The 27,441-nt window shown below is 38.8% G+C and overlaps 1 protein-coding gene across 4 annotated transcripts in view; it reads right to left on the bottom strand.

Annotated features, from left to right (window-relative positions):
* The window catches only part of ARL15 (ADP ribosylation factor like GTPase 15), a 306,096-nt gene that overhangs the window by 124,083 nt on the left and 154,572 nt on the right, over positions 1–27,441 (bottom strand). For all 4 annotated transcript variants that reach the window (XM_042447965.1, XM_042447966.1, XM_042447964.1 and 1 more), the window contains 3 exons: positions 8,195–8,339; positions 5,466–5,525; positions 2,540–2,748 (listed from right to left, as the gene is read on the bottom strand). In XM_042447965.1, the coding sequence (XP_042303899.1) occupies positions 2,540–2,748; positions 5,466–5,525; positions 8,195–8,339 (414 nt within the window). The remainder of the gene's footprint in view (positions 1–2,539; positions 2,749–5,465; positions 5,526–8,194; positions 8,340–27,441) is intronic.

The following is a 27,441-nucleotide window of genomic DNA, read 5'->3' as shown; positions in this document are numbered from 1 at the left end:
CTGTCCTCTGGGGTATTAGCTATTCCTCCTAATTTGGTGTCATCTGCAAATTTGATAAGTATTCCCTCAATTTTTTTTTCCTCCAAGTCATTGATAAAGATGTTGAACAGTACCGGCCCAGGACAGAGCCCTGTGGAACACCACTGGTTACTTCTCTCCAGGATGAAAAGGAGCCATTGTTGAGCACCCTTTGGGAATTGGGAATCTCAAATGAGGAATTTTGATGTGTAACTGATGTTCAGTCTTTCTGTTTTATGTAATATAATTTTAAAGCTGTATTCCCCCCCCCATTTTAACCATTTTTGTACTTTGAATCCTTTATATAGATTTTTATAATGAAGTTTTATCATTTTGTTTCATTTATGGGTTTTGTACTTAAATTGTATGGCATTCAGATGGTACCTGTATGGTATTTTATTCATACTTTAGATTTATTATATTTACCTTTTTAAATTTCTACAGACTTTCTATAGAATTTTGTAGCGTGTTTTATCTGCTTTGTGTTATTTTGATATGGTCTAAGGGCTAATCAATAAACAATAAGTATGTATCAATGTGGTCTTCTTCTACTTTAACTGCCGTGGCTCCATCCTATGGAATCCTGGGATATGTAGTCTGCTGAAATACTTAGACTTCTCTGCTAGCAGGAACTCTAGCACAGAGGCTCTTAACCTTTAGTATTTCATACATTTTTATCTTCATCTCCCAGAATCCAACAAATTTAGCCATGCTAAGGGAAGCTTCTGGCAACTGATGTTTGCAGGGCCAAAACGTGAGAACCATTGCCCTTGTACATTCCCATTAATTACAGTACTAGATTTCTCTAGCAGAGAATTTTATGTGCCTATCGTTCAACTAATGGTTCCCAAACCTTTGATATTGCAGAACTTCTAAGGACATAGGAAGACAAGACTATTGTCTATCCCTTTGATGGCTGAACATGAAGATTAAGGAGAAGACACAAGAAATATTAAATATAAAATGTTACTGGACACTAATTTCTCAATAAAGGTAGATAAATATTAATCCAAGTATTAACATGTGTACAAAAACAGTTGCATACATTTAATACAATCTACACAAGTACAGACATCTGAAAACAAGGATTTTCAGAGACAGGTCCAGTTAATAGTTAGAGGAGACTTCAACCGGATCTATAAATATACTCCCATTTGCCCATGCAGGCCAAGAAAGAGCATGGCAATATAGTGTTGCTGCTGTTTTTAATTTAAGGGCCATGCACATTTAACCCCAATGTAAGGAGAGAGTATATCATATACAATTTTAGCATTTCAGTCTGAACACTGACATTAAATGGTGAAGGGTCTGGAAACCATGTCCTATGAGGAACGACTTAGGGAGCTGGGGATGTTTAGCCTGGAGAAAAGAAGGTTAAGAGGTGATATGATAGCCCTGTCTAAATATTTGAAGGGATGTCATATTGAGGAGAGAGCAAGCTTGTTTTCTGCTGCTCCAGAGAACAGGACCCGGAGCAATGGATGCAAGCTGCAGGAAAAGAGATTCCGCCTCAACATTAGGAGGAACTTCCTGACAGTAAGGGCTGTTCGACAGTGGAACACACTCCCTTGGAGTGTGGTGGAGTCTCCTTCTTTGGAGGTCTTTAAGCAGAGGCTGGATTGATATCTGTCAGGGATGCTTTGAGAGTTCCCGCATGGCAGGGGGGCTGGACTGGATGGCCCTTGTGGTCTCTTCCAACTCTACGATTCTATGATTCTATGATTATTTTCAAGGATCAAAATCCAACTGCTGTTTACAACTAGAATATATCCATTAAATCAGTGAGATTTACACAACTGTTGACTTTCCATTCAGCAAATAATTCAGTAAGTCTACTTTAGTTAGGATCAGCAATTGGATTTATACCAATTTCATTAAAACCACATATTACTACAAACACAAAGAAGTGTAATAAATGCCTTAATAAGGAAAGTGGAAATTTAGCACAGACTGAGTTGAATAAAGCCTTTTAAATTAACTCCTTATCGGTAAATACATTTACTGAGAACAATGTACTACACACACACACAAATGTGTATAAAATAATTTCCTACCATAGGGTAGAAAATTTTTGCTAGATTTTTTAAAGTTAAGACCAGGAAGCGAAACTTAATTACTACCCATTAGCATGGAAGTGAACATAAAAGCTTTTATACAGAAGTGTGCATATTGCTGGAAAATTTAAGCAATGGGGAAGAACAAGGAAAGTGCTAAGGCTGTTAGAAGAAAGAAAACAAGATTAAACTAATAGCAAAAAAAGGGAAAATATCAAAACAAACACCCAACCTTAAATTAAAAACCAACAAGGCATGCAGGCACTCTTTGGTAAAGGCAGTTAAAAGCATCTTTTCCCCCTTAAGCAAGATGTGGTCAAAGAAGAATTCTGTTCATATAAACCCTTACTGATCCTGGATATTGTAGAAAAATGCACAGACGCACACAAACACACAACAACATTCTTCCCTTCACAGCACTTTAGGAATAGTTAGGAACACATACACTCATACTGGGTTACACATACCTCTTGTACAGAACGAGCTGCTGGCTTGTCTTGGTGATTGGCCAATATTAAAAATGGCAAAGTACATAACTGTGGATGCTGAAGCGCAGAATGCAGTTCATTTCTAGCAATTTCTAACTCATCTTCTGAAGAGGCACTGTCTAATACAAAGATTACACCTTGAGATCCTTGGTAGTAACGGCTCCAGTACTTCCTGATATTGTCAGCCCCTTTAAGGATAATCAAACAAAAAATGAATACAGTGAAATAAAAAAAAATCAAGCAGAAACTTTATACAGATTTAAAAAAAAAGAGTATGTTTCATCTCACATTTGGAAATAATATCAGAACTCATTTTAAATTCTCACCTTTCTCATATTTTAGCCTATTATACTAGCAGTGAAATGTGTGTCAATTTGTTCAGATGCTTATTTTGGCCTAAGATGCATGCGGCCCATTCCTTCCACTATTGCAGGAATTATCTCTTAATGAATTCTTTTTTCTAGATTTTCTTGGACCCGAAACAGAGGGGCCAAACGTGCCACCTTTGGGCCAATCCAGGGACATGGCATACAGATGGCGCACCTCCCCAGACCAAGCCAAAGTTGCGCTGCGACTGCCTAAGGCAGCCCAAACCCAGCTGTAAAAAGAGCACAAAGAAAGTACTTCTTGCCAACGGTCTGAGCGGACCATGGCAGCTGGCCTTGCATCTTTTGTGGACAGTGGAGAGCAACCAGTGCTGGAGCAGCCAGAGGCCACTCCAAGCTGCCAGTCTGCTTGACCCCTTTGATTATCTTCTGTCATTATGACTATTTGCTTTGGGATGGTAGAGAGTAAAGTTAAACAGAATATGTAAATAAATTTAAATATATATATTTTTTTACATTTCAGTTCTCCTCTCTCCTAATGCCAATTCTTCCACTATTTTCAAGTGATTGGGTTCTGCTCCTAGTCCATATATATCCCAGGTAGGAAAGCTGGGAAGGAGGGGGCTTGGAGGAAGTGCCCCAAAGGAGGACTAAAGAGGAGGGGGAAAAAGAGGAGGGATGCTTCAGGTGCACCTGTCCTGCTATTGTTCTCCTCAGCCTTCTTCCTCCTGCCCTTCCTTCCTTCCTTCCTCCTCCTCCTCTCCCACTGTCTTCCCTTCCTTCCTTCCTTCCTTCCTTCCTTCCTTCCTTCCTTCCTTCCTTTCTTCCTCTTCTTCCTTTCTTCCTCTTCTTCCTCTCCCACTGTCCTTCCTTCCTTCCTTCCTTCCTTCCTTCCTTCCTCTTCCTCCTCCCTCCTCTTCCTTACCACTGCCTCCTCCTCTGCTGCCCCCCCCAACAGATGCTGAAATTCATGGATGGCAAGTCCATGGATACGGAGAACCTACTGTATTTGAAATGTTTTAATAGCACTAATTCAGAAGTAGTGCTGGGAAAAGAAGTAGCCTGCTCACTGCCCTAAGTATATAAATAAGTTACAGGAGATGTACCCTACAAGTGCAAATGCAGTGGCTCAATGACACCTCCTCCATACTGTAGGTATGCTGGAGAAGAGATCTTCGCACAGTAGATCATGTCACATCCCCATGTGCTCTTGGACAGTTGGCCCTATACTAGATGTGTTTAATGTCAGCTTGGATGGCATTTCAAGGTTTCAAATAAGAAATATGTTGCCTTTTCTCAGAGCTCAGAAACTTACTTTTTAGACCACAGTTTCCTAGAATCCCCCGCCAGAATCCACTGGCTTGCAGGATCCTAGATATTTTAGACCCCTCAAAATAGCTTTTGTTTTGATTTCACATTAGTATTGATGTGTCAACTTCTTCCCCAAACCCATTCTCAACCTCTCACTGGTGAAATGAATGATTTTAAAATGAAAATGAATTTAATCCTCAAGGGACACACACATCCATCTGGATTGGGCTGCCATTAGCAACTGGGATTCTTGAAAGCTTGCAAGGTAGTGGCAACCAACAATCTGTAGCTTATAGATTTTAATCTATTATTTGACACAAATATTAAGAGCTCAAACTAAGGTCTGGATACAACTAGTTTCAGGAGCACTAGTTGTATCCTGAGTTGGAAGCATAGACAGGCTTAATTAGAGCTTAAAAAATAAGGCAAATATGCATGAATTTTATGGTTTCATCTCTCTCCAAGCATCTACATGTGAATTTAGCCAAATCACTCAGAAATATTCTAGTTTTTAATTTGGTTTCTATAGTAATAGTAACTGTAATAGGTGTAATAAAAGGGATGTGGTGGCTTAGTGGTTAAAACACCAATTCTGAGAATCAGAAGATCGGAAGGATGGCAGTTCCAGACCTGAGTGCTGTATGATGGGGTGAGCTCCTGTCACTAGTCCCAGCTTCTGCCAACCTAGCAGTTTGAAAACATGTAAATGCAAATACATAAATAAGTACCACTTTGGTGGGAAGGTAACAGTGTTCGGCGCAGTCATGCTGGCCACATAACCACTGGAGTAGTCAGACAATGCTGGCTCTTCAGTTTAGTAACAGAAATGAGCATCACCCCTATAGTCAGTTACGACTAGACATTCATGTCAAGGGACTACCTTTACCTTCACTTTCTATAGTAAAACCCGTATTTTAGCAACTCCCACACTTTGGGAATTCAACTCCACACCCACATTTCCCATTGCTTTATTTACATATAGCCCTCTCCAAAAAACATTTCTCAGCTCACCTTTTTTCACCTACTTATTCTAATCTATCTTTTTTCTTTCTCCCCTCCAACATTTCTGTACCTTTGTTTTCTGGGCTATCTTGTGTTGTGTTTGCTTTCAACTTAACCATTCAAGCAGGGTAACACTTGGCTTATCCTCTAGCATCTAGGGTTTGTAGGTTCTTGGTAATTGCTACACATACAATATTATTATCATGAAGAGACAAAGGAAATGGAGAGCTACCAGTCAGCTATGCAGTTGATTAATAGTGTTATACCTCCAAGTTCTTTTACATTCAAGATGGCATTCTGGAATGGCACTGCTTTTATGCTAAAACCTGAAATTAAAAATAAATAAATAAATAGTTAATAATTTCTGTGCAGTGGAATGATTGTCCAAGGAAAAATATTTGTTAAATGTAGTAGTACTCCTCTCTGTCTTGACCCTAAAGTATTTGGGCAGGGTTTCAAAAGTTATCTTCTCACTAATCCTTTTCCTAATCCCAGGCCCTTCCCTTTCTCTCATTCCTTTGAGATCCATTTTGCTGCCAAAAATATTTAGAATTATTTAAAAACATGATCTTAAAAACAGTTATATAAAATAAAGCAACACAAATTCTTATAAAATGTGTCTCGTTTTAATACAAGTGGGGACATTTAAATATTATTTTAGATGGGGAACATTAAAGACACGTTGATCTAGATGGGCACCAGACCACATTTATACCAGCAGTGGATTCAAAAAGCAGATGGAACATTCCTTTATTTTAAAGCAGTTGGTGTCCAATGTAACTTATCTCTTTGCATTCATTCAACTCCTATCTTGTTGTCTAATAATTTATTCTTTGTATGATAGGAAATTATACAAACTGATATCTAGATACAAAATTTATAATTACTGGGACACAGTATTTTGGTTGTTTTTTTTTAATGGATGCATAATTCAGTCTTAGACCTATAAGTATGATCTTACAAGCTGGTGAAGGACTCAGGGAGAACACCAATAATGGGAACCATGCCATTCTGGGAACAAAACAGCCAAAGAAGCTCTGCAAGTGATTGAAGTTGTGACATTCTGGATGTCAGAGGTATCTTTCCCATAACTTTAAGCAGAGAGTCAAGCAAATATTGCATCCTCATATCTCTTTGTCATCTTTACCTGCTCTTCAGGTGCTGTTCAGGTGATATATATAGTTTAATACTGCAGTCAAACTGCAGTCCTATCCGAGTAGCCCTATGCAAGTTAAACCTTCTGGTATGTTTGCAGCTTTTGACAGGAGAGTTTTGCTGCCCGTACAGAGAAAAGACAACATGGCTATGCAGGAAGTTCACCACCAGCCTTGAGTCACCTGACTTCCTTTGATATCACTTTGACACATCTGCAGTCAGTGGTCTCATTCAAAATAATTAACAACCAGTCCCCATCCTTGGCTGTTGCCCATGGCTCTGGAGGATCCAATCTTTACCTCCCTCTAATTCTTTCACCTCTCTCTCCTGCTCTTCAGCATCTTCCTCCTCCTCCCCTTCACTACTCCTGGATCCCCCTTTAACTTCTATAACCTCTGCATCTTTTAATTTTAGCAAGCAGTTCTGGAGAATTAGTGGGAACCATCTGAATGACACCACTGCCTGCAGTGCTTCTATAGCTCACCCGTTACAAGTCCTGCACCTTAAAACATCTCCTCAGCAGGGCTAGTTACTTATTTTTCTTCTTAAATACTTATATTTCCAAAATTCATATATATATTTTAGATTTCATGCTAAGATACTATATCATTTCCTGGACATTATTACATGGGATACGACCCATTATGATTACCTCTATCAACTGCAGCCTTTTCATTTTGGTTGCAGCTGTGCTACATCTTTTTACACAACAAGTGGTATGATGAGGACTTAGAAATAAGTATGAGACATCTGTCTAGGTCTTAAATTTTCCATGCCACACAAGTTCTGCTTATGTGATTAAGCCAACACTGCTGTTTAGAGCCATCCAAAGAAAGCTCTTTTTCCAATTTAAATAATTGGAAAGAATATATATTATTGAGTCAAAATCCTATCTATTTGTACCAGATTACATTGTGTATGTTCATTGAAGGTCTTTGGGAAGAAAGCCAGACTTCATTAGAGAAGATTCTTACTTTCCTTTGGCAGATCATGAAATGCAGTCTATGGAAGAGGATGTCTACAGTTTTCAATGACAAGAATTCTTAAAACCTAATACAGCAGTGAAATAAAAAGAAAATCCCCCTGTACTTTCTAACTCACTCACGCAAGAGACCACTTTAACAAGAAATCTTTCTCAAATTCAGATTAGAGAGGATGATGGAACTTCACATTGGATCAGTGACACAGCAGGGGCTACAATGCATCCAAAACCCACCGCCACAAAAAAAAAAACCTGCTATAACCTGAAGAAGAGAATTTTATGAGTTTATGAAACTAAGCCTGAAGGGTCCCCCCCCCCACCCTTCACAACTATTAGGAACTTAGAGGGGGCAGATTTAGACTGCAGCTGGAGAACAGGGTCAAAGGGTTAGACACCCTCCAACCACATCATAGGCTCTAATCCAAACTGCTTTCTCACCTTAAACCATGCATGCAAATAAAAAAAATACAAAGATGTGAAATGCAAAGATGTGAAAAATTCTAATGTGTCCCATTAAGACAACTTTGACACTGAGCACTAGGTCTTTTTTAGGTTTCTTTCACAGACATAGGACTGGTGGATTGGTAGAAAAATAGAATAACTGCAGGAAATTTCTCTGAGTGTTATTAAAGCCACATGTTTATAAAGCAAAACAGGTAACATCAGCTGTCTGTAATTTGTCACTTCTGTTTTACCTCTGATTTATTACCTCTTAGATCACAAATGAGCACAGATACATCTGAAATTTAAACTTAATTTAAAACGGTACTTCTATTTGAGTTCAAATAAACCACTTACCTTTGCCAGAATTTTGTAAGCTATAGCTAGTTTAAAGCATTACATAAAAGATTTGGTTACCTGTTGTTGACACTATATTCTCTCTGTTTTCACTGCAGAGGTGTGACAGTAAACTAGTTTTCCCAGAGCCAGTGAGACCTATGCAAACCAAGTCATACTCTGGCCGTGGTGGCGGAGGTCCTTTGCAGCAAAGCGCTCGGAAACACTGTTGGAGGAAGTATAAAAAAGAAAAGTTCAATTACATTTGCTATGAGGAAGAAGAAATATTTTAAGAAAAAAAAATATTCTTTTTAAATAAAAAACCAAGGGACAAACAGAATTTTGGCACATGGATTTAAGGGATTACTACCAGGGTTTGCTGGTTTAAACCAAATAACTTTTTAAATAATACTTCAGGTTTTTAAAAATTGATTATTCTCTTTTTTAAAACTTTATTTTTAGAAATATATAATTATAAATATATACAAAGCATATTATAATTTTCCAACTATATTTGTTTTATATTCCTAAAACTAATTATATTTCCTCTTAATCTCTTGCACGGACTACTCATTCTCTCCACATCTGTTCCAAGACTTATTATTTTTTGTTACATACATATATATCTAAACAGTACTCATGGAGATTTACTGGTATCATTTGTTACATTTCTATTTCTCTACTTCTCAACTTTTTACCATCTTCGTATCATCTACCTTATTTCCATCTATTTTTACAAAATTCATTAACTGGGAGCAATTCCATTTCAATTGATTCAATATCTTTCTGACTAAGACGGACTGTCAAAATATTCATTTCCATAATTTCTGACAATTTTAACAACCAGTCATCAATTGTCAGGATTTCAGATTGTTTCCAATACTGAGCTAATAACAAACTAGTCGCATTAATCATATAAAGTAAGAGTCTCCAATATTTTCTTTCAATGTGTGTGGGTATTTTGTTTAACATATTAAGTAAATAAATTTTTGGTCTCAATTTCAATCTTATCTTCAGTATCTTTTCTATCATAATGTGTATCTTTTTCCAATATGTCTTTGCTTTAGAAGAAGAAAAGGGGTACATATGCAACCATGTACCCCTTTTCTTCTGGCATTTCCAGCACGCATTTGAATTTGTTTTGCATATTTTGGCTATTTATTATTTTATTATTTTATTCTAATAAAATAACCTAATAAAATGATTATTTTCTTTTTTAAAAGTCTGGCTATTATTACTATGTTCCAACCTTCTTACTGGAAGAACAATTATTGTTTGAATGTAAACATTTTAACTTTAACAGTTTATTAGCAATTGTTCATCGTTAGACCAGTATCCAGCTTTCAGTTGTTTCTTTTTGATCAACTTATTTTGTAGTGCATGAATTGCTATTCAGAAACAAATCCTTCAATAAATATGTTCAATCAAAACAAACCTGCAAGTACTTTGTATGTTTTATTATACTACATATAGTCAGTCTACATATATTCAGACTTAATAGGAATAACATGCATTAAAAATCGATGTTTTATTGAAAGACATATTATTGAAGACAGGAAGCTCCAATAAGATTAAGACAAGGGCAAATATATAATGCGGTTCTCTGCTGGTTAATTCGTAATCTGCTTTCTCTTTCGTAGGCTTATAATGATGAAAATGGTGAGACATTGCCTGGAATATAGGAATGGAATTGGGAAGGGCTGCAAGGAGCTGGTAACAAAATGTTTATTTTAGCCAGGTAAGCGCTGGCTAAATTCTACTCTAGTTGGGATTAGGAATTGGATTTAGTCCTAAGAGAATGCAGTGTGATGACAGTTAATGAGAAAAATACATCATAACTTTTCTGAATATATTCCTCAATGGTTTCAAGCCACACAACAAGATCACACTGTCTAATTTCTCATTTTAATGTGCTCATCTCAATGCTTTATGTGAAAATCAGCAAACAGCGTATTCTTCTTTTATACAGAATGACAGGACTCATATCCAATTACTGAATGCACAACTATGCATTCTTGTATTAAGTGACCAAAGGTTGACAGATAGTATCAGTTGCTGTAAATCAGGGGGTTGGGGAGGAAAAGAATGATCCTCCAGATGTTGCTGAACTGCATTTCCCAAGCATTCTTCAACACTGGCTAAACTGACTAGGGCTGATGGGCATTACAGTTCAATTAAATTTGGAGGGCCACATAATTCCCACCCCTGATGTAAAGAAACAGTTTTCAATCAGTATCAGTGGACTTGATTAAAATTAAAAATAACAGTCAAAACGCTACATTTTAAAACACCTTTATGTTACACTGATGTCCACAATTAATATCCATATCCCATGATATCAACAACTTATGTGGATTCTTTGATGAAATTAAAAAGTACGATGTGATACTTTTTAACCTCCAGGTATACTGGCCCTGTTTGATATTTGTGGAGGGGATGCTGAAAACAAGAATGTTGGACATTTGTTGGACACTACACACAAAATTCTTCCAACTTTTCCTTTGTTGGCAGCTAAAATACAACTAGCTTGCCAGTGGAAAGGTTGGCACTCCCCTAAATCAAAAGGGGGGAGTGCATGGGAAGAGGGATATGTAAAATTACCTCCTTTTTCTTTTTAAAAGCTTATTTTAAAATAAATCTGAATAGCATCAACAACAACTTAGCTGTAAATGTTATCTCTTTGCAAAGCTTGTCATCTGCTAAAGGAGAACCGACATCTTCCTAAAGGGAATATTAGTTTGCCTTCAAATACAATGCAAAAGAAAAAGAAAAAAGATTTTATAGATTTCCAAAGGCAAATAAATACTTAACACATCATGGGCCAAAGGTAGTAAAGAATACTTTAGGAACCTGCTGCTGTACTTTATGGGGCTTCAGAGAACAGATTTCAAGCATTAAATATACATAGTTGTATAAAGGTCGTACCTTCCTATTTTAACAGACCTGCACCTGTGTTTATTTAGCACAATATTTCTTGGGTTAATCGCTACAGTTGATTTGTTATTATAGTTAGACCCAGACAGTAAATATAGCTATGGGACAATAAACTGCATTTCTGAAAATGCCTCAACTTGTCACCTAAATTTACTAAACAGAACATGGCCCTGCCATTATAGTAGGCTCTAAGCAGAGCTTCAGGAACAGCAAGGAGAGGTGAGAAATACAATACACAGAGGAGTTATATAAAAGAGATGAAGGACACATGGAACGAAGAGCCATATGAAGATGAACCCCAAATTGTAAAAATTGAGGTGGAAGCTGCAATAAAGGAAATGACAAAAAACAAGACTCCAGGAACAGATGATATTCCAATAAAACTACTGCAATCCACATTGACAGAGTCAACTCTAGTGCTAACCAGCATATGTCAACAGATATGGGAAACAAAACGATGGCCAGCAGATTGGAAGAGATCAATACACATCCCCATCCACAAAAAAGGAGACACAAGAGACTGCAGCAACTATAGAACCATGGCAGTGATCTCCCACATAAGCAAAATTATGCTCAAAATTCTGCTATACAGAATCCAACCATACATGGAGAGAGAAATCCCAGAGGTCCAGATGGGGATCAGGAAAGGAAGAGGCACTAGGGACTACACCGCAAACATACAATGGCTAATGGAGCGCATGAGGGAATTCCAAAAGAAAATCAGCACGTGCTTTATAGACTATAAAGCCTTTGACTGCATAGATCAGGGGTAGGCAACCTTTCTGAGCTGGGGGCCGGGTTGCTGTCCTTCAGACAACTGGGGGGCCGAAGCCGGGGGGTGGAGCTTCCACCCTCCGGGGGCGGAGCCGCATGCCAGGGGCAGGGCTTCCACCCTCTGGGGGCCAGGCCTCCTCCTCTTTGCCAGCCCCTGACGGGGCCCCAGGCCCCATCAGAGGCCGGGAAAGAGCCGGCGGGGGCCGCCAGCGCTGGAGGCCTCCCTCTCTTTGCCAGTCCCTGATGGAGCCCCAGGCCCTGTCAGAGGCCGGCAATAAAGCCAGTGGGGCCGCCAGCGCTGGAGGCCTCCTCCTCTTTGCCGGCCCCTAACGGGGCCCCAGGGCCCATCAGAGGCCGGCAAAAAAGTCCTAGAGGCCCGCTGCCACCGCCGGAGCCCTGTTGGAGGGCCCCAGCAACGGCAACGGGTCTCCTAGAGGCCTGCTGCCGCCCCCGGAGCCCTGTTGGAGGGCCCCAGCGATGGCAACGGGCCTCCTAGAGGCCTGCTGCCGCCGCCGGAGCCCTGTTGGAGGGCCCCGGTGATGGCAACGGGCCTCCTAGAGGCCGCCACCAATGGCGGTGAAGTCTCGCGCAACCTTTCCCGTGGTCGCGTGAGACTTCGCCTCTAGGCTGCTGCCATTTTGTTTCTCAAAATGGCAGCGAAGTCTCACGCGACCACAGGAAAGGTCGCGCGAGACTTCGCCACCATTTTGAGAAATAAAATGGCGGTGCCCAGAGCGTCGAAAAGCCGCAATCAGTGGCGGCGGCAGCAGGAATGGGCAGGGGCTGGCCAAAAGGCCCCCACGAGCCGCATCCGGCCCATGGGCCGGAGGTTGCCGACCCCTGGCATAGATCATGAAAGGCTATAGAATGCCCTTAAAGACATGAGAGTGCCAGCACATCTGACAATCCTGATGGGGATCTACTCGGGACAAGAGGCTATTGTTAGAACAGTACACAGAGAAACAGAATGGTTCCCAATTGGCAAAGGAGTCAGACAAGGTTGCATCCTATCACTCTACCTATTCAACTTCTGTGCAGAACATACTATAAGGAAAGCAGGCTTGGACACGGAAGATGAAGGATTGAAAATAGGAGGAAGAAATACCAATAATCTGAAATATGCTGATGACACCATAATACTAGCAGAGAACTTCACAGACCTGGAACAACTGCTAAGGAAGATCAAAGAAGAAAGTGCAAAGGCAGGCTTAATGTTGAACATAAAGAAAACAAAAAGAATGACCACAGAGAACTTACATACATTCAAATGGGGAAATAGAAATAGTAAAAGAGTTCAAACATTATCGGAACTGGGATCAAACATTATCCGAACAGGGACTGCAACCAGGAAAACAGAAGAAGATTAAGAATGGAGAGAGCGGCTATGAAAGAACTAGAAAAGATCATAAAATGCAAAGACACACAACTCAGCATAAAAGTCAGAATTATACAAGCCATTGTAGTCCCTATTACCATGTATGGATGTGAGAGCTGGACAGTCAAGAAAGAAGACAGGAGGAAAATCAACTCATTTGAGAAGAGTGCTGAGGATTCCATAGATAGCCAAAAGGACAAATAAATGGGCCCTAGAGCAGATCAAGCCAGAAATATCCCTAGAAGCCAAGAGGACAAGACTTAGACTGTCATACTTTGGACACATCATGAGAAGGCATGAGTTGCTGGAAAAGAGAATAATGTTAGGAAAGGTGTAGTGAAGTAGAAAGAGAGGAAGGTCACATGCTAGATGGATGGGCCACAAATATGAGTTTGCAGGAGCTGGGCAGAGCAGTAGAGGACAGGGGGTGCTAGAGATGTCTCATCCATAGAGTTGCTATGGGTCAAAATCGACGCAAAGGCAATTAACAAGAACAAAAACACAAACACCATAGTAGAGGACATCCCTCTAAAAAATGCAGAGCCTGGAAAAAAATTACATGGTAGCACTATAACTCCCAGTAACCATGCTGGCTAGGGCATTCTAAGAGTTGTAATCCAAAACAATCACTTTTCCAAATTCTAAGAATAAGGTTACTTCATATGACTTTGCCAATGGTTCTAACAGACATACTTATAAATCTCAGGCCAATCTCTGATTTTTATGCCTTGTAATCATTTAGCACTTATCATCATCATTATTTAAAAAGAAAATCAATTTCTAAAGTCCTAAAAAGTCCTTAAAACACAGACACACAAAGCACACCACAAATACAAGAGAGGTAGCCAATCTAAAAGGTGGTGAGCATTATGGACAAGGTGCTCTGCTGAGTTGCTGTCAGATGCAGCAACCACCAAAGACTTCTGTGATGAGAAGTATGATGCTGTGTCTACATGTGTACTTTCAAGTTGCCAGTCAATTTACAGCAATCCCATGAATTTCATAGGGGTTTCTTAGGCAAAGAATTCTCAGATGTGTTTTTGCCAGTTTCTTCCTCTGAAATATAGCCTACAACACCTGACATTCATTTATCGTCTCCCATCCAAGTACTAACCAGAGATTATCCTACTTAGCTTCAAAGATCATATGGGATCAGGTGCCTTTAAGGTATGATGTTACTGTGCAATATATCATCAAAATTTCACACTAAACAAACCCCACAGTGCTCCATGGCATAGGCCCAACAATGTTTATTGGGAAAATGTTTCTCAAGTTTTACTGAATTTTATCCCCATTCTCTCCATAGGCACTCAGAGAACCCTTGCCAAGAATGACTTATCATGAGGTGGAAGTTTTGCTTTGATAAAATATTTGAATCTTTTTGAGTCACTTTGGGATTCATTTCAGTATGAAATGGTAAAGGGATATGAAAGACATGGGGAAGGATGTAGAAGGAGAAGAATGTAGATATTCAACCACAGCACACTGACTGGAAGTATATCTCTGTTGTACTGTTACAGCAAATGAATAATATTTTAATTGTCATGACTTCATTTTATAGAATCCTAGCATTTGTAGCTTGGGGAGGTACTTAAAATTCTTTGCTAATGAGATCTAGCTTACCCCCACCCAACCGCTGAGCTACAGCAGTTTAGATAAAGTCTTTGAAAGTGTCTACTTATAATCTATCTTTTCTAAAAAAAATTCACTCTGGTTTTCAAACAGCCCCCTCCTGCTCCAAATCTTCTTGGAGTATCTTAGCTAGGGCTCCACCTCACCACACAAGACAATCATATAGAAGGTTGTTTAGCATTTCAAACTGACAGCTAAAGTCAGGGAACAGATCTGAAACTGGATGGTCAACTTCATTCACCAACACAATCCTGCTCAAAGTGGTGGTCTGAAAACCAACAGCAGATGACAAGCCACCAGCTGCTGGTCCCCAGGAAGTTTCTGAGGGAAAAAATACAATAATAATAAGGCTCAAATATGGTACCACTCCCTGGCACACCGAAACTAAACAATTGCTGGGCTACCATATCAGATGGCTTAAGAAGCATGCTTTAACAGATTGAGGCAGACCTTGAAAAATATAATCAGAACCTGGTGCAGTCTGATCCCATTTCCTATCTGTTGAAAAAATTAGAATGTGTTCACTGACTATTGAGGACTATTAAGGATGCAGACAATGCATCTTGAGAAAATGGTGGAATACCCAAGTCTTATCATATCACACACAAACTCCTGAATTCTCTAAAACAGATTGTCTCTGCAGTTCAGACATACTGAGGTATTTTCTTTCTTCACCTACTTTGTTTATGGAACTTTTAATGAAACGTCAAGTGAAGATAGAAGAAAACAGGACTCTCAGCATTAGTCCGTCAAGAAAAACAGATCACTGATTAGTCTCTGTTTTAAGAAAAAGCAAATCACTGGTGGAAAGAAAAAACACACAAGAAACCAATGAGGATTACAAACATGGAGAATCTGAGGATACAGCATCTCTTGTCATTTCCTGTTAGGAAGAAAGATGGGAGCAGATTATTCAACAATAGCCTAGAGCACAAAGCTGTGCTAAAAGCCATCCTTTTACAGATTTTCGACTAAGCTAGAAAAGCTTCTTCAATGTGATTCATGAATTAAGTATGCTACAAGCTTAGCTAACTGAGTTCTATTTTGTTAGCACCGGAGATGTATTGATAAATATTGTACAACTGTCAACTACAACCAACTAGACAAGCGTTAATTGAAAACTCATAGGACCATAGAAACCAAGCTAAAAACAACAACACTTATGATGCAATCCTATACATGTCAACTCAGAAGAATGTCTCACTGAATTCAGCAGGGCCTGAATTACTTCCTAGGTAAGTGGATACCAGGTGCCAGCCTTAAAGGCTACTATACTATACTGTATATTAAAATATGGTGTAAGCTTCTTTTTTAATGATCCTGCCACCCTAGCTTCTGTCTGCAAAAGACTATAATACACCATTGACATAGGCATGCCACTTTATCAAGTAACTACTCATTGTAGATGGCCAAGACTGGGGCCAAGCAATAATTTCATACCACTAAAGTCCCATGTTGACAGCATCATGTGAGATACAGCCTCCCCTCCTGCCCTGCAAAAAAAGAGTCAAGTGTGAGCCAAGGGTGCATGACATATCAAATTATATAATGAGACACCCTTTTTTCAGTAGCATCCGAAACAGCAATCTTATCCCAGCGGCTCTCGAGAACAAAACAAAATGTGGGTTCTGGAAAAACAAAAACTTGCTTCTTTACACCATATTTTGAGTTTTATTTTCTAGATCTACACCCAGAAAGGATAGTAGCAGGGAAGAGAGGAGTCACTGGAGGAAGGATTCATAGGTTGATCTCAGGATACAGCTCATGATGGGAGAGGCATTCTATCAAGGACCGGGGTCTTCAGTCACATAGGGCCTGCAGATAAAATCAGGGGATAGGCTGAAAACACTGGGCCCAGCAACTAATTAAGTTCGATGTGGACCCAACCTTCTATTTCCCAGGATCAATCTAGCTGCTGCATTCTGCATTAGCTGCATTTTCTGAGCCTAGTTGAAAGGCAGCCCCATGTAAAACTCACAGCAACTATCTAACCTGGAGGCTACTAGTCCACTGAAGCTAGGTTGTTTATATCCACAGGGACAGAGAAGTAGTTTGGTCACCATCTGAAATTAGTATAAAGCCCTCCATGCTACTGAGGCCATCTGTTCTAAAGTGACAATAATGGCTATATAAGAACCTCCAAACTATTAATCCTCGAGAGGTTTACAGCATCATCTAGAACACTACTCATCCAGTCAGGAAAAATACCCACTAACAGCATCCCAGTCTTGTCTGGGATGATCCTCAGTTTACTGATCCTCATCCAGTTCATTGTCACAGCAAGAAACCAAGTCATTCCACCCATCAACTCACTTGCTGATTATCAAAATAAGAAATAGAGTTGCGTGTCTTATTATGTCAAAGAAGGGAATACAACAGCAATCCTAACAAACAAACAAATAAACAAACAACCCCAAATTCAAAAACACCTTTCATCAATATTTAATATTCTGTTGAAGGAGAATATTCTCCCATATGAGCCTGCCTGGATTTGGAGAGCTTCAGGGAAGAAAGGCCCTTCTTTCTGTCCCACTATCTTCACAGGTACACAGCTCCCAGGTTCCAAAACTTTCTTCCTAGAAAGACTAGACTAGTTCCCCCCCCCCCCCCATAGCGTTTTTCTGTTGGCAAGTGAAAACTGTTTGTTTCAACAGTCCTTTGGGGACTGACTGCTTATGGGGAAAGGCCTTTTAATAATGTGCTGTCCTGTACATATTTGTTGCTTTTTCATAGATATATTTTTAAAGAGCTTTAAAATCTATTGAGAGTTTAATGGTAATGTAACTTTCACATGCTTTAGTGGTGTGAACCTTCATTTGAGTCTGTTTTAATTTTGGTAAAACTGGCCACCAAATTTAAAGATTTGTTTTTCACAACAGCTACCCATGGCACCTATGGCAGTATATATTGCTAATAAAATCCTGATGAGAAAGTGAGCCAGATGACATTGTCATGTGTACCTAGAGCACTTCTCTCTTTGAGGAGACCCCAGTTTTCCGCTCTATTACAACTGCTATCCACTTCAGTGACTAAGATCCTTTCTACTGCCTCCATCTTTACAAAAACATACAATATTTTTACAGTCTTGATTCTACAGTTTTTTATATTTGCTTATTCACACACAGTGCTGCACATTAAGATTACTATTGTATGTTGACTGCAGAAAAACAACAATTTGCCAAAGGCATGGGCTTTAGAAAACAGATCACGGTGCCCTCTGCAATAGAGCAAGCGCTCCAAGACGTCTAGGACAAGCAAATGAAAGGAACAGGACATTGTCGTTTTCTAAAGGGCACTGTTCTTTCAGTTGTTATCTAAAAGCCAGACAAATAGCGCATCATATGCAGCTACAGAAGACTAGACATCTTGTTCAAGGCTGGACTATAAAAGCACAAAGAAACAGATGCACAAAGTTTACGCCACTCTTTCTTTTTCATATGTTTCTTTAGCTTTTGATTATTTTTATTGGATTGGTGGAGTCTAAAAAGCCAAATAGATATAAGTTATGAAGCAGTGCTAAATTACAACTATAGGCAGTTCTAGCCATTGTATTGTTTAACCTTAAATGTTAGGTTTACATTTCAAAAGTAGAGAAATACAGGCATTTTCTGAGAGTTTAGAAAAAATAAAAACCACTCACTCAGAATGCCCCTGCCCCCCAAAAAGTGACTTGTATTATGAATTCTCTACATAATACATTTTTAATTTTGAAACAGAGATTATAATGAATTTCACAACAGTTTATCTCATTCTAAAAGCTTTCAGATGAAGTTGTACATATGCTTATAAAGAGTAACACTATATAGTTATTTACATTTGTTTTCGCAGCACTTAGTTTCCTAGCCTTCATACTGAAGATGTTAGAGGTAGCTTAAAAATGTTTAAAAGCAGCAATAAAACCAGCAACACAACAGGGGTATAAAAAACCAACAACAGAGTTTTTTAAAGTTCTTTTACATATTTCTTACTTTTACATAAATCACAGCAAACTCAGAGTTGCCACTCATCTTGCAGGGGAGATGTGTCAATTCATTTCTTAATCCTTTGTGGTATATAATGTGGATGTGCCAACTAATCACTATTTTCTGGTTTGATGTATTACAGCGTATGAATTGTTTCTTACAAAAATCTTTGATATTTCTAGACACAAATGTACCTTTACGTTGGAATGTAACTGATTCTATAACTAAATGCTGGAAAAAGAAATATTTTCTGTCCCTTGTTCAATGGTAGAAAGATGTAACTGCTTTAGCCATGCAAAAAGGTGTATTCCAAAGACACCAGTTGTAAGCACAAAATGTTGGCCATATGGTGAGCTTATATAGCTCATATCCATATCGTATATAGCTCAGATTTCACACCTTCTCCTTTCATTCTTTCTCTCATAGAATCATAGAATCGTAGAGTTGGAAGAGACCGCAAGGGCCATCCAGTCCAACCTCCTGCCATGCAGGAAATCACAATCAAAGCATCCCCGACAGATGGCCATCCAGCCTCTGTTTGAAGACCTCTAAAGAAGGAGACTCCACTACACTCTGAGGGAGTTTGTTCCACTGTCAAACAGCCCTTAATGTCAGGAAGTTCCTCCTAATGTTGAGGTGGAATCTCCTTCTCTTCTTTCTTCTTCTTCTTTTTGCATTTATATTTTGTTGTTGTTATTGTGTGCCTTCAATAGTTCCTTAGGCAGCCCTAAGATGAACTGATCATGGGGTATTCTGGGGCTGAAAGAATAGTGGGCTTCCATGGCCAAGTGGGGAATCTAATCTTGATCTCCAGAGTTATAGCCCAATGCTTAAACCATCACACCATGCTGTTTCTGATTTATATTTTACACATCCAATAAAAATATTTTTTTAAAAAAATCCGTATCCATTTTCTAATATTTATGTACATACAAACTACACAGTACAAAAACAACAATGTGTGATAATTCCTCTGTTAATGGATTTACCCTTATAGATTTAAAAAAGCACTCACAAGTCCAGTTATATTATAAACAGATGTGTATAATACATGTGTTTTGCAATGTCTTTAAGTTACCTCAAGTACCTCCTGAGCACATGGTCCATTTTTTTTAATGCAATAAGAAGCAGAAAAGGACGAGGAAGCTGTTTGGAGGGAATTACTGACAGAAGGATACAGTCTGATCCAAATTATTATAAAAGTAATAATTAATTCTAATAGTAAGGATAATGGTAAGACTAGTAAGGATTTCCTTCAGTCCAGATCACAAAGATTGTCTTTTTGGTTTGAAAGGAGGTATTGGATGCAGCAGCTAACAAGTTAGGGAAACCCAAGTCTATGAATAAAGGGGACATATCAACACAACCAACATAATACTTACATACATCTATATCTCTGACTAGTCCTAGACTTTACCCAGTCTTGTAACTCCATGCTGCTTGTCTGTGATGCAGCCTTATTTACTGTAATTCTACTATTTTCAGCAATGGTGAAACTAAAAGACAAACAATATTCTGTTAACCGCATTTTGCTAATTATAATTTTTATTTTCCATTTCGGCAAGCCATCTTTTTAATCGATATTCTGTCTCCCTGATTCAAATCCACCGTCTCAACTTTTAAAAAACTAATCCTTAAAGATTTAACCAATCAACACCATTTAAAGGCATTACTAATACTCAGTTTAAAAAAAACAGCACAGACATATTTGACAAAAAATATATGAACAATCAAAGCTCTAAACATTATAAAAGATCAAGACATGGTTCAGAGGGAAATGGCCCAAATAATTATTTTCTAGCCACTGCCATAAGACTCAAATCAGAAGACTGGCAGCCAAAGACTGTTACAAACACAAGCTAAGAATCACACTGCAAGTTTGCCATAACCCAAGATGTTTGGAGAACATGATTTAGGGGGAAAAGGAGGAGGCTGTTTTATTCATACCAACTGCTCACAAGCTCAAAATAAATTTAAAGAGTAAATATACATTCAACAATCAGAATACGATTCCTATAAACAAGAAACTGATCCCATGTATCCACAAACATTGCACACAAATCTCTTGGAAGTTTTAAACAGCTAATATATTGTTCTGCAGACTGCCCTTATCAAGCACACCAAGATGAGAAGGAAGTACTAACACTACTCTATTCTGCTTTGGTCATGCCTTACTTGGAATACTGTGTCCACTTCTGGGCACCACAATTCAAAAAGGATGTTGAGAAACCGGAGCATGTGAAGAGGAGGGTGACTAAAATGGTGAAGAGTCTGGAAACCATGTCCTAAGAGGAACGACTTAAGGAGCTGGGGATGTTTAGCCTGAAGAAGAGAAGGTTAAGAGATGATATGATAGCCCTATTTAAATATTCGAAGGGATGTCATATTGTGGACGGAGCAAGCTAGTTTTCTGCTGCTCCCAAGAACAGGACACAGGACAATGGACACAAACTAAAGGAAAAGAGATTCCACCTTAACATTAGGAGGAACTGCCTGACAGTAAGAGCTGTTTGACAGTGGAACGCACACGCACTCCCTCAGAGAGTGGTGCAATCTTATAAGCACTGTTCTTTTCTTGGAATCAGACTTTCCAAACCTTCCCTCTTACTGCAAACCCATCTTCTATCCTGGCCTCCCCAAACTGCTCTTCAGAGTTTTAACATGCCATGGGGTGAAGCACCAGGGACTGAAGAATGGGAGATTCTGCATACATCAAGGCCCTTTGCTGCCATATGCCATCCAATAGTTTCTGACTAACCCTAAGACAAACTTACCATGGGATTTTATTGACAAGAATTGTTCAGCAGAGATTAGACTTCTTCTTCTTCTTGTTGTTGTTGTTGTTGTTGTTGTTGTTGTTGTGTGTCTTCAAATCGTTTCTAACTTATGGTGACACTATCACCATATTATGGTGACACCAAATAGTTTCTGACTTATGGTGATACTATTTCTGGGGCTAAGAGTGTGTGACTTGCTCATGGTTATTCAGTGGGTATCCATGGGCGAGTGGGGACTCGAATCCTGACCTCCAGAGTCAAAGTCCAATGCTGAAACCACTACAGTTCTGGCTCTCAAGAGACTGCTTGCATAGCTCTTCTTGAGCTATTGCTTTGTTAGATTCAATTCACAGAATTAAGACAAAATAGATGGTACCCCCCCCCACAATATATTGTAAACACTAAAATATATATTTAAGCTTTTTTACCAAGCAGTTCATAATAGACCAAATAGTCTTTACAAAAGGATAGCCAGTACATCCACTGGTAGATTGACATATTTTCTGCATGCTTAGTAGCCTATTCCAATATGTTTTTATCCCTGCATGGTATCATCTTGCAAAGCTAAAATCTGCCCCTCTTTATAAGCACCCCCATCATTTACCAGAACAGCTAACATGTATCCTGTTTATATTCTACTGAACTGCTACTCGAGTGATATTTCTTGTATTTGGGTTCAGAAATGAAGGTCCATTATCCCTTAGAATCAAAATAATTCAAACAGACTTCAGAATTTCATTAAGTGTCTGAATTCTCAGTGGTAACTCACTTGCAGGCCTCAAAAATTCTTATAAACCTATATTTTTCAAAGTAATGGATAAGTTCTTACCTCAGAGGTTCCTATTGTAACTGTAGAACGTATGTGATCTGAAGAGAAACCAGGTTATGATTTCTTTCTTCTTTTGCTTTTACATTATGAACCAAGAACTAAATTTCTGAGAAACTATTCTGTCTTGCCTACACTCTAATACTGTTTGAGAAAAGATTTTCTGTCTTCTGTCTAATACTGACTCTACAGTAATTCACACAATTTCTTTTTGTTGTTGTTGTTGTTGCCAAAGGAGCAATGAAAATTTGGAGATTTATTACTGATATTGCGGCTCATTGTTCTGAGATGCTCTTAACCAATCATAGTGTTGTTCACATTCAAAGTGTTTTAATCTTACTGAATTTAAAAAATATTCTAAATCTATATGTAAATTTGTTCCATGTTGCACTTTTTATTGTACTCACTTGTTTTGTACGCAAATGGCCTATGGTCTAATAATTAATAAACTACTACTACTACTACTACTACTACTAGCTACTAAATAAAAACTGGCAGTTATTGACAACAGAGAGACCTATGTCCATTCATTAAACACTCTGTCTACATGTCTTCTTTCTCTATAAAAATGCTTCCAAACTAGAAGTTACCAAAATCCAGAGCAGACTGAAAATGTTTATAGGAAAGTACCAATGTGGGTGGGTAGCCAAGAAGAACCCATCTAATACCTTCATAATCCTATTTTAAACACTGCTTTTTCTCTCAGGAACTATTTGTTGTTATTCAATGAACAACCCACATTTTTTTTAATGAATGCACATCCCTAAATATTAAGCCTTTATCAATCCTGGCCTTTTTCTTTTACCCTCTTTCTCTTCCTTTTAACAGCAGCCTGTTTGCTCCTCCACATCACCAACCATTTGCAAACTATTTTTCATTTTAAAAAACCAGTTACTAGCACCAGATCTAAAATAGCACAGTACAATTGCTCAACTTTTCTCAAAATAAACCTGCCCTATATGAGACTTATGCCAGCATGGTGTAGTGCTATGAGTGCTAGAATAGGATTTCAAAAGACCAAAGTCTGAATCTTTGCTCAGCCATGGAAAAGCCCTATTCTCTCAGTCTCAGAGGAAGGCAACAGCAACCCCCCTCTAAACAATTCTAAGAAATTTTCATGCCCAAGAAGCTACTTGAAGACACACAACATCAACAACAGCAATAAACATGAAGCTTCCACTATTGCAAAAGAAACATCAGAGTAGAAAATCTCCTTTTTGGAGGGACTACAGTGCCCAGCTTTGATGGAGCTAGGAGGAACAAGCCATCACACAGGTCACTGTGTGTAAATTGGAATAATCTTGCCTTTCTCTTTTGCCACCATGACCCAGCACTAAGACTAACACCTTTCACTTTCAGCAACCTGTCTGAAATCTTTTTTCTTTCCCTTGCTCTCTCAACCTCTCTTTTCTTCTTGCCCCCCCTTTTTTTGTCTCCTGCTCCTTGGACTCTCAAATTAGTTTAGCTTAGCTGCAACCCACGAACTTTCTGAAATGGACATTCAACCCACCACAGCCTATGCAAAGCTCCATAACCACAGCCAGGCTCTTAGAAATGTCACAACCACTGCTCTTGCAGCTCCTTCAACTAATGTTTCCCACCTTAAAAAACTGCACTTCATTCCTTTAGTGATCTATTTTATTCACTTAGGGTGTGCCACGCTGTCGTTTATGAGCTAATGCTTTCCCTATTAGAAACACCACAACAATATACAGTACTGTATTTTATTCCCCATTGCAATTGTTGTATGTATCTTGATTTGTTTATGTTCAATCAAGAGAACACAGAAATAGCACTGAGTGTGAATCACTGAGATTAATTTGCCAGAACATGCTACTGCCAAGATACAAAGATCCCCTTGTACACATATATTCATGAAATATAGGTGAGTTCATACACATGCCTGGAGAGTACATATGGTAGCAGAGTCATACACCAGGGAACATTAAAGAAAAATCCCAAATATACATGAAAGAGACTTAACAAAATTAACACTTCTCCACACCAAAAATATACAAAATCTGTGCCACACTAGTTAGGAATGGTGCTTCTCAGGCTATTTGATATGGAAGAGTCGCCTTTTCCCCTGGATCTGGTACCACTGGCCATTGGGCATGACTATTTGTGCCCAATGGCTACTACTACTTTTCTGGAAATATTCCACAAAACAGCAGCCAATAATAATAACAACAACAACAACAACAACAACAACATTTATTTATATTTCCCGCCTCTCCCAAGGATCAAGGTGGGATTATATCAATAAAAATGATACAATAATACAAAATACAATCAATAAAACACTAATACTGAATTAACTGACATTCCTATTAGTTCTCTAACATAACAATTCAACAATTCATCAATATCCAACAATCACAGTCAGGAGTGGAGCAATCATCATAACCTTTTGACTCATGGACCAACATATGGCTCATGGGCCAACATCTCCCTGGTCACTCAATTTGAGTAACGCTGCTTTAGAATACAACAGTGTGAGAGAGGAAGTTGACTGGCATTAGGGTGGGAATCTCTAAACATTTTCTTTTCACAGATTAGAAAATTCCCAAAACTTTCAAACTAAAGATCCACACCCAAATATGAAAACATTGCTGATTTGCTGGCTTAACAACTATGCTTCATGACGTAATGGTATAGCATTTGCCATCCACTAAAGTAATACTTGTTAAGTGGTGTACCACAGACAAATGTGTTTAAATAAAGCTCCCCTTTAAAACGTGAAAACCTAGTCAGAAGGGAGGTTTTTGAGCTGAGAAGCAGCAAAGAGGAGCTTCCCTTTTCCCAGCCACTATTTCTCCATTCAGAATTATGCTCCCTTTGTTCCCCTTTGTGTGGTTTAGAAAAAGACAAACATGCACTTCAAATCAATTGGGCAGAAATTATTTGCGGACAGGATTTGGACCAGATAAAACATATGTATTTAAACCAGAGGGGTTTTTTGAATGAAAACTCCCAGCTGACATGGCAGTTGGTTATGCTGGCTGGGGAATTTGGGGAAAGATCATCCAAAAAAAAGAATTCTTCTCCTTTCATTTGAATCCTGTCCCAAACCCTTAAAAAAATCAAATGGTGTCAGGACTCCAATGTCTATCAAAATAGAATGTAAGCCAAGTCTTGCTGGATCAGATCAATGATCAATCATGTGTCCAATTTTAAACTGTGGCTAGCTCTATTATTTCAGGAGACCATAAAGTCATCCCCTGGTCTTTATGTCTCAGCTACTAGTGCTCAGTGGCATCACTGTTACTGTAGTTGTGTGCCTTCAAGTCATTTCCAATTTATAGCGATCCTAAGGGGAACCTACCATGGAGTTTTCTGGAGCTCAGTGTGTGTGACTTGCCCAAGGCTGAGCCAGGAATTGAACCCTGGTCTCCAGAGTCCTAGTCCAATGCTCAAACCACTGCACTACGCTGGTTCTTGCTCAGTGGCATACTGACTCTTAATACAGTGGTTCAGTGAGTGACTGTGGTCCAAAAATTGAAAGACCAATTATCAATGAATCAGTTAAAGCCAAGATAAGGGGATAGACTTTCCTTTGGAAATCTTTATACAGAGACTGGATCTTTTGGTAGCATGTTACTTATGTATTACTTCATGATAGGCAGCTGAACTAGCAGGCCCTTGCAATCCCTGCCAACTCTGTCATTCTACATTCTTCCTCTACTTTCTCCCCATCATTCATAACTTTATGGAACTGCTATAAGACCATGTAGTCATCCTCATTCCCAATTAAGAGATTCCCCCCCCCTTTTCTGTGAGATTTCCCCCCTCTTTTCTGTACCTGTGATAGTTTTATGACATGCATTTTAAGAAATATTATCATAACTGTATAAAAGATATGCAGTACAGCAACACCACAGATTCCAATAAGGATGCTATTATACTGGCATTTTGAATTTCAGTCCTTTCCTAATAATTCTAACATGGAACTTTGCCCCAACTTAGCATCTAGGCTGTAAGAAACTAAGCAAGCCCGTATAGTTACCTCTGACACCTTATGTCATTCCCCTAGATAACTCTTTTGCTGACATTCCAAAGATTCTATAAAAGAAAAAAGGTGTGCTTTTAAAAACAAACAAACAAACAAAAACCACAACCCAGCACATTGTTGGATATATTCTGCGTTCTCTACTGCACCACAGAGTAAAATTACTCAGACAACTACACATCAAGTAAACTTAACAGCATTCATTTGTGTACAAGTTGAGTCTACCTTATCCAGAATTCTAAAATTCAAAATATTCCAAAAGTATCCATATGAGTGGCTGAGATATGAGTGGCTGAGACCTTTACTTTCTGATGGTTCAATGTACACAAACTTTGTTTCATGCACAAAATTACTAAAACAACTGTGTATGAAACTACTTTCAGATTGTGTATATAAGGCATATATGAAACATAAATGAATTTCATGTTAAGACTTGGGTTTCATGTCCAAGGTATTTCATTATGTATATGCAAATGTTCCAAAATACAAAATACAAAACACTTCTGCACCAAGCATTTCAGATAAGGGAGACTCAAGCTATATTGTCCTAAAAATAAACAGGCAACAAACTGTTATTAAGTCTAACATTCTAAAAATAAAACCTGGATCCAGTCAGTTAAAGCCATGTTTTTAAATACCCCAATGCGTTGTGTTTTAAATGTTGGACTGCGACCCTGGAGACCACAGTTCGATTCCCAGCTCAGCCATGAAACCCACTAGGTGACCTCAGGAAGTCACATGCTCTCAGCCTCAGGGAAGGGCATGGGCAAGCCTCCTCTGAACAAAAATTTGGCCAAAAAATCCCTATGATAGGTTCAATTTAGGGTTGCCATAAGTTGTAAACAAACTGAAGGTACACAACAACAACAATGCTAAGCAGTCACCCCATGGGATCACCTGGCTTCTTTGTGCTGTTTTTAACAAAGAGTTAAAAACATGGCAACCACATGTCTGTTCACACACAGAAAGTTTTTCTTATTCTTTAGTCCATGCTAACTAATGAGCACACATGTTACATGGGGAAACACACTGATAACAT

This window comes from Sceloporus undulatus, chromosome 2 (assembly GCF_019175285.1).
Source record: "Sceloporus undulatus isolate JIND9_A2432 ecotype Alabama chromosome 2, SceUnd_v1.1, whole genome shotgun sequence".
In the NCBI taxonomy this organism is placed as follows: domain Eukaryota; kingdom Metazoa; phylum Chordata; class Lepidosauria; order Squamata; family Phrynosomatidae; genus Sceloporus; species Sceloporus undulatus.
Note: the sequence above shows the minus strand (reverse complement) of the source record. Positions and strands in the feature narration are given on the sequence as shown.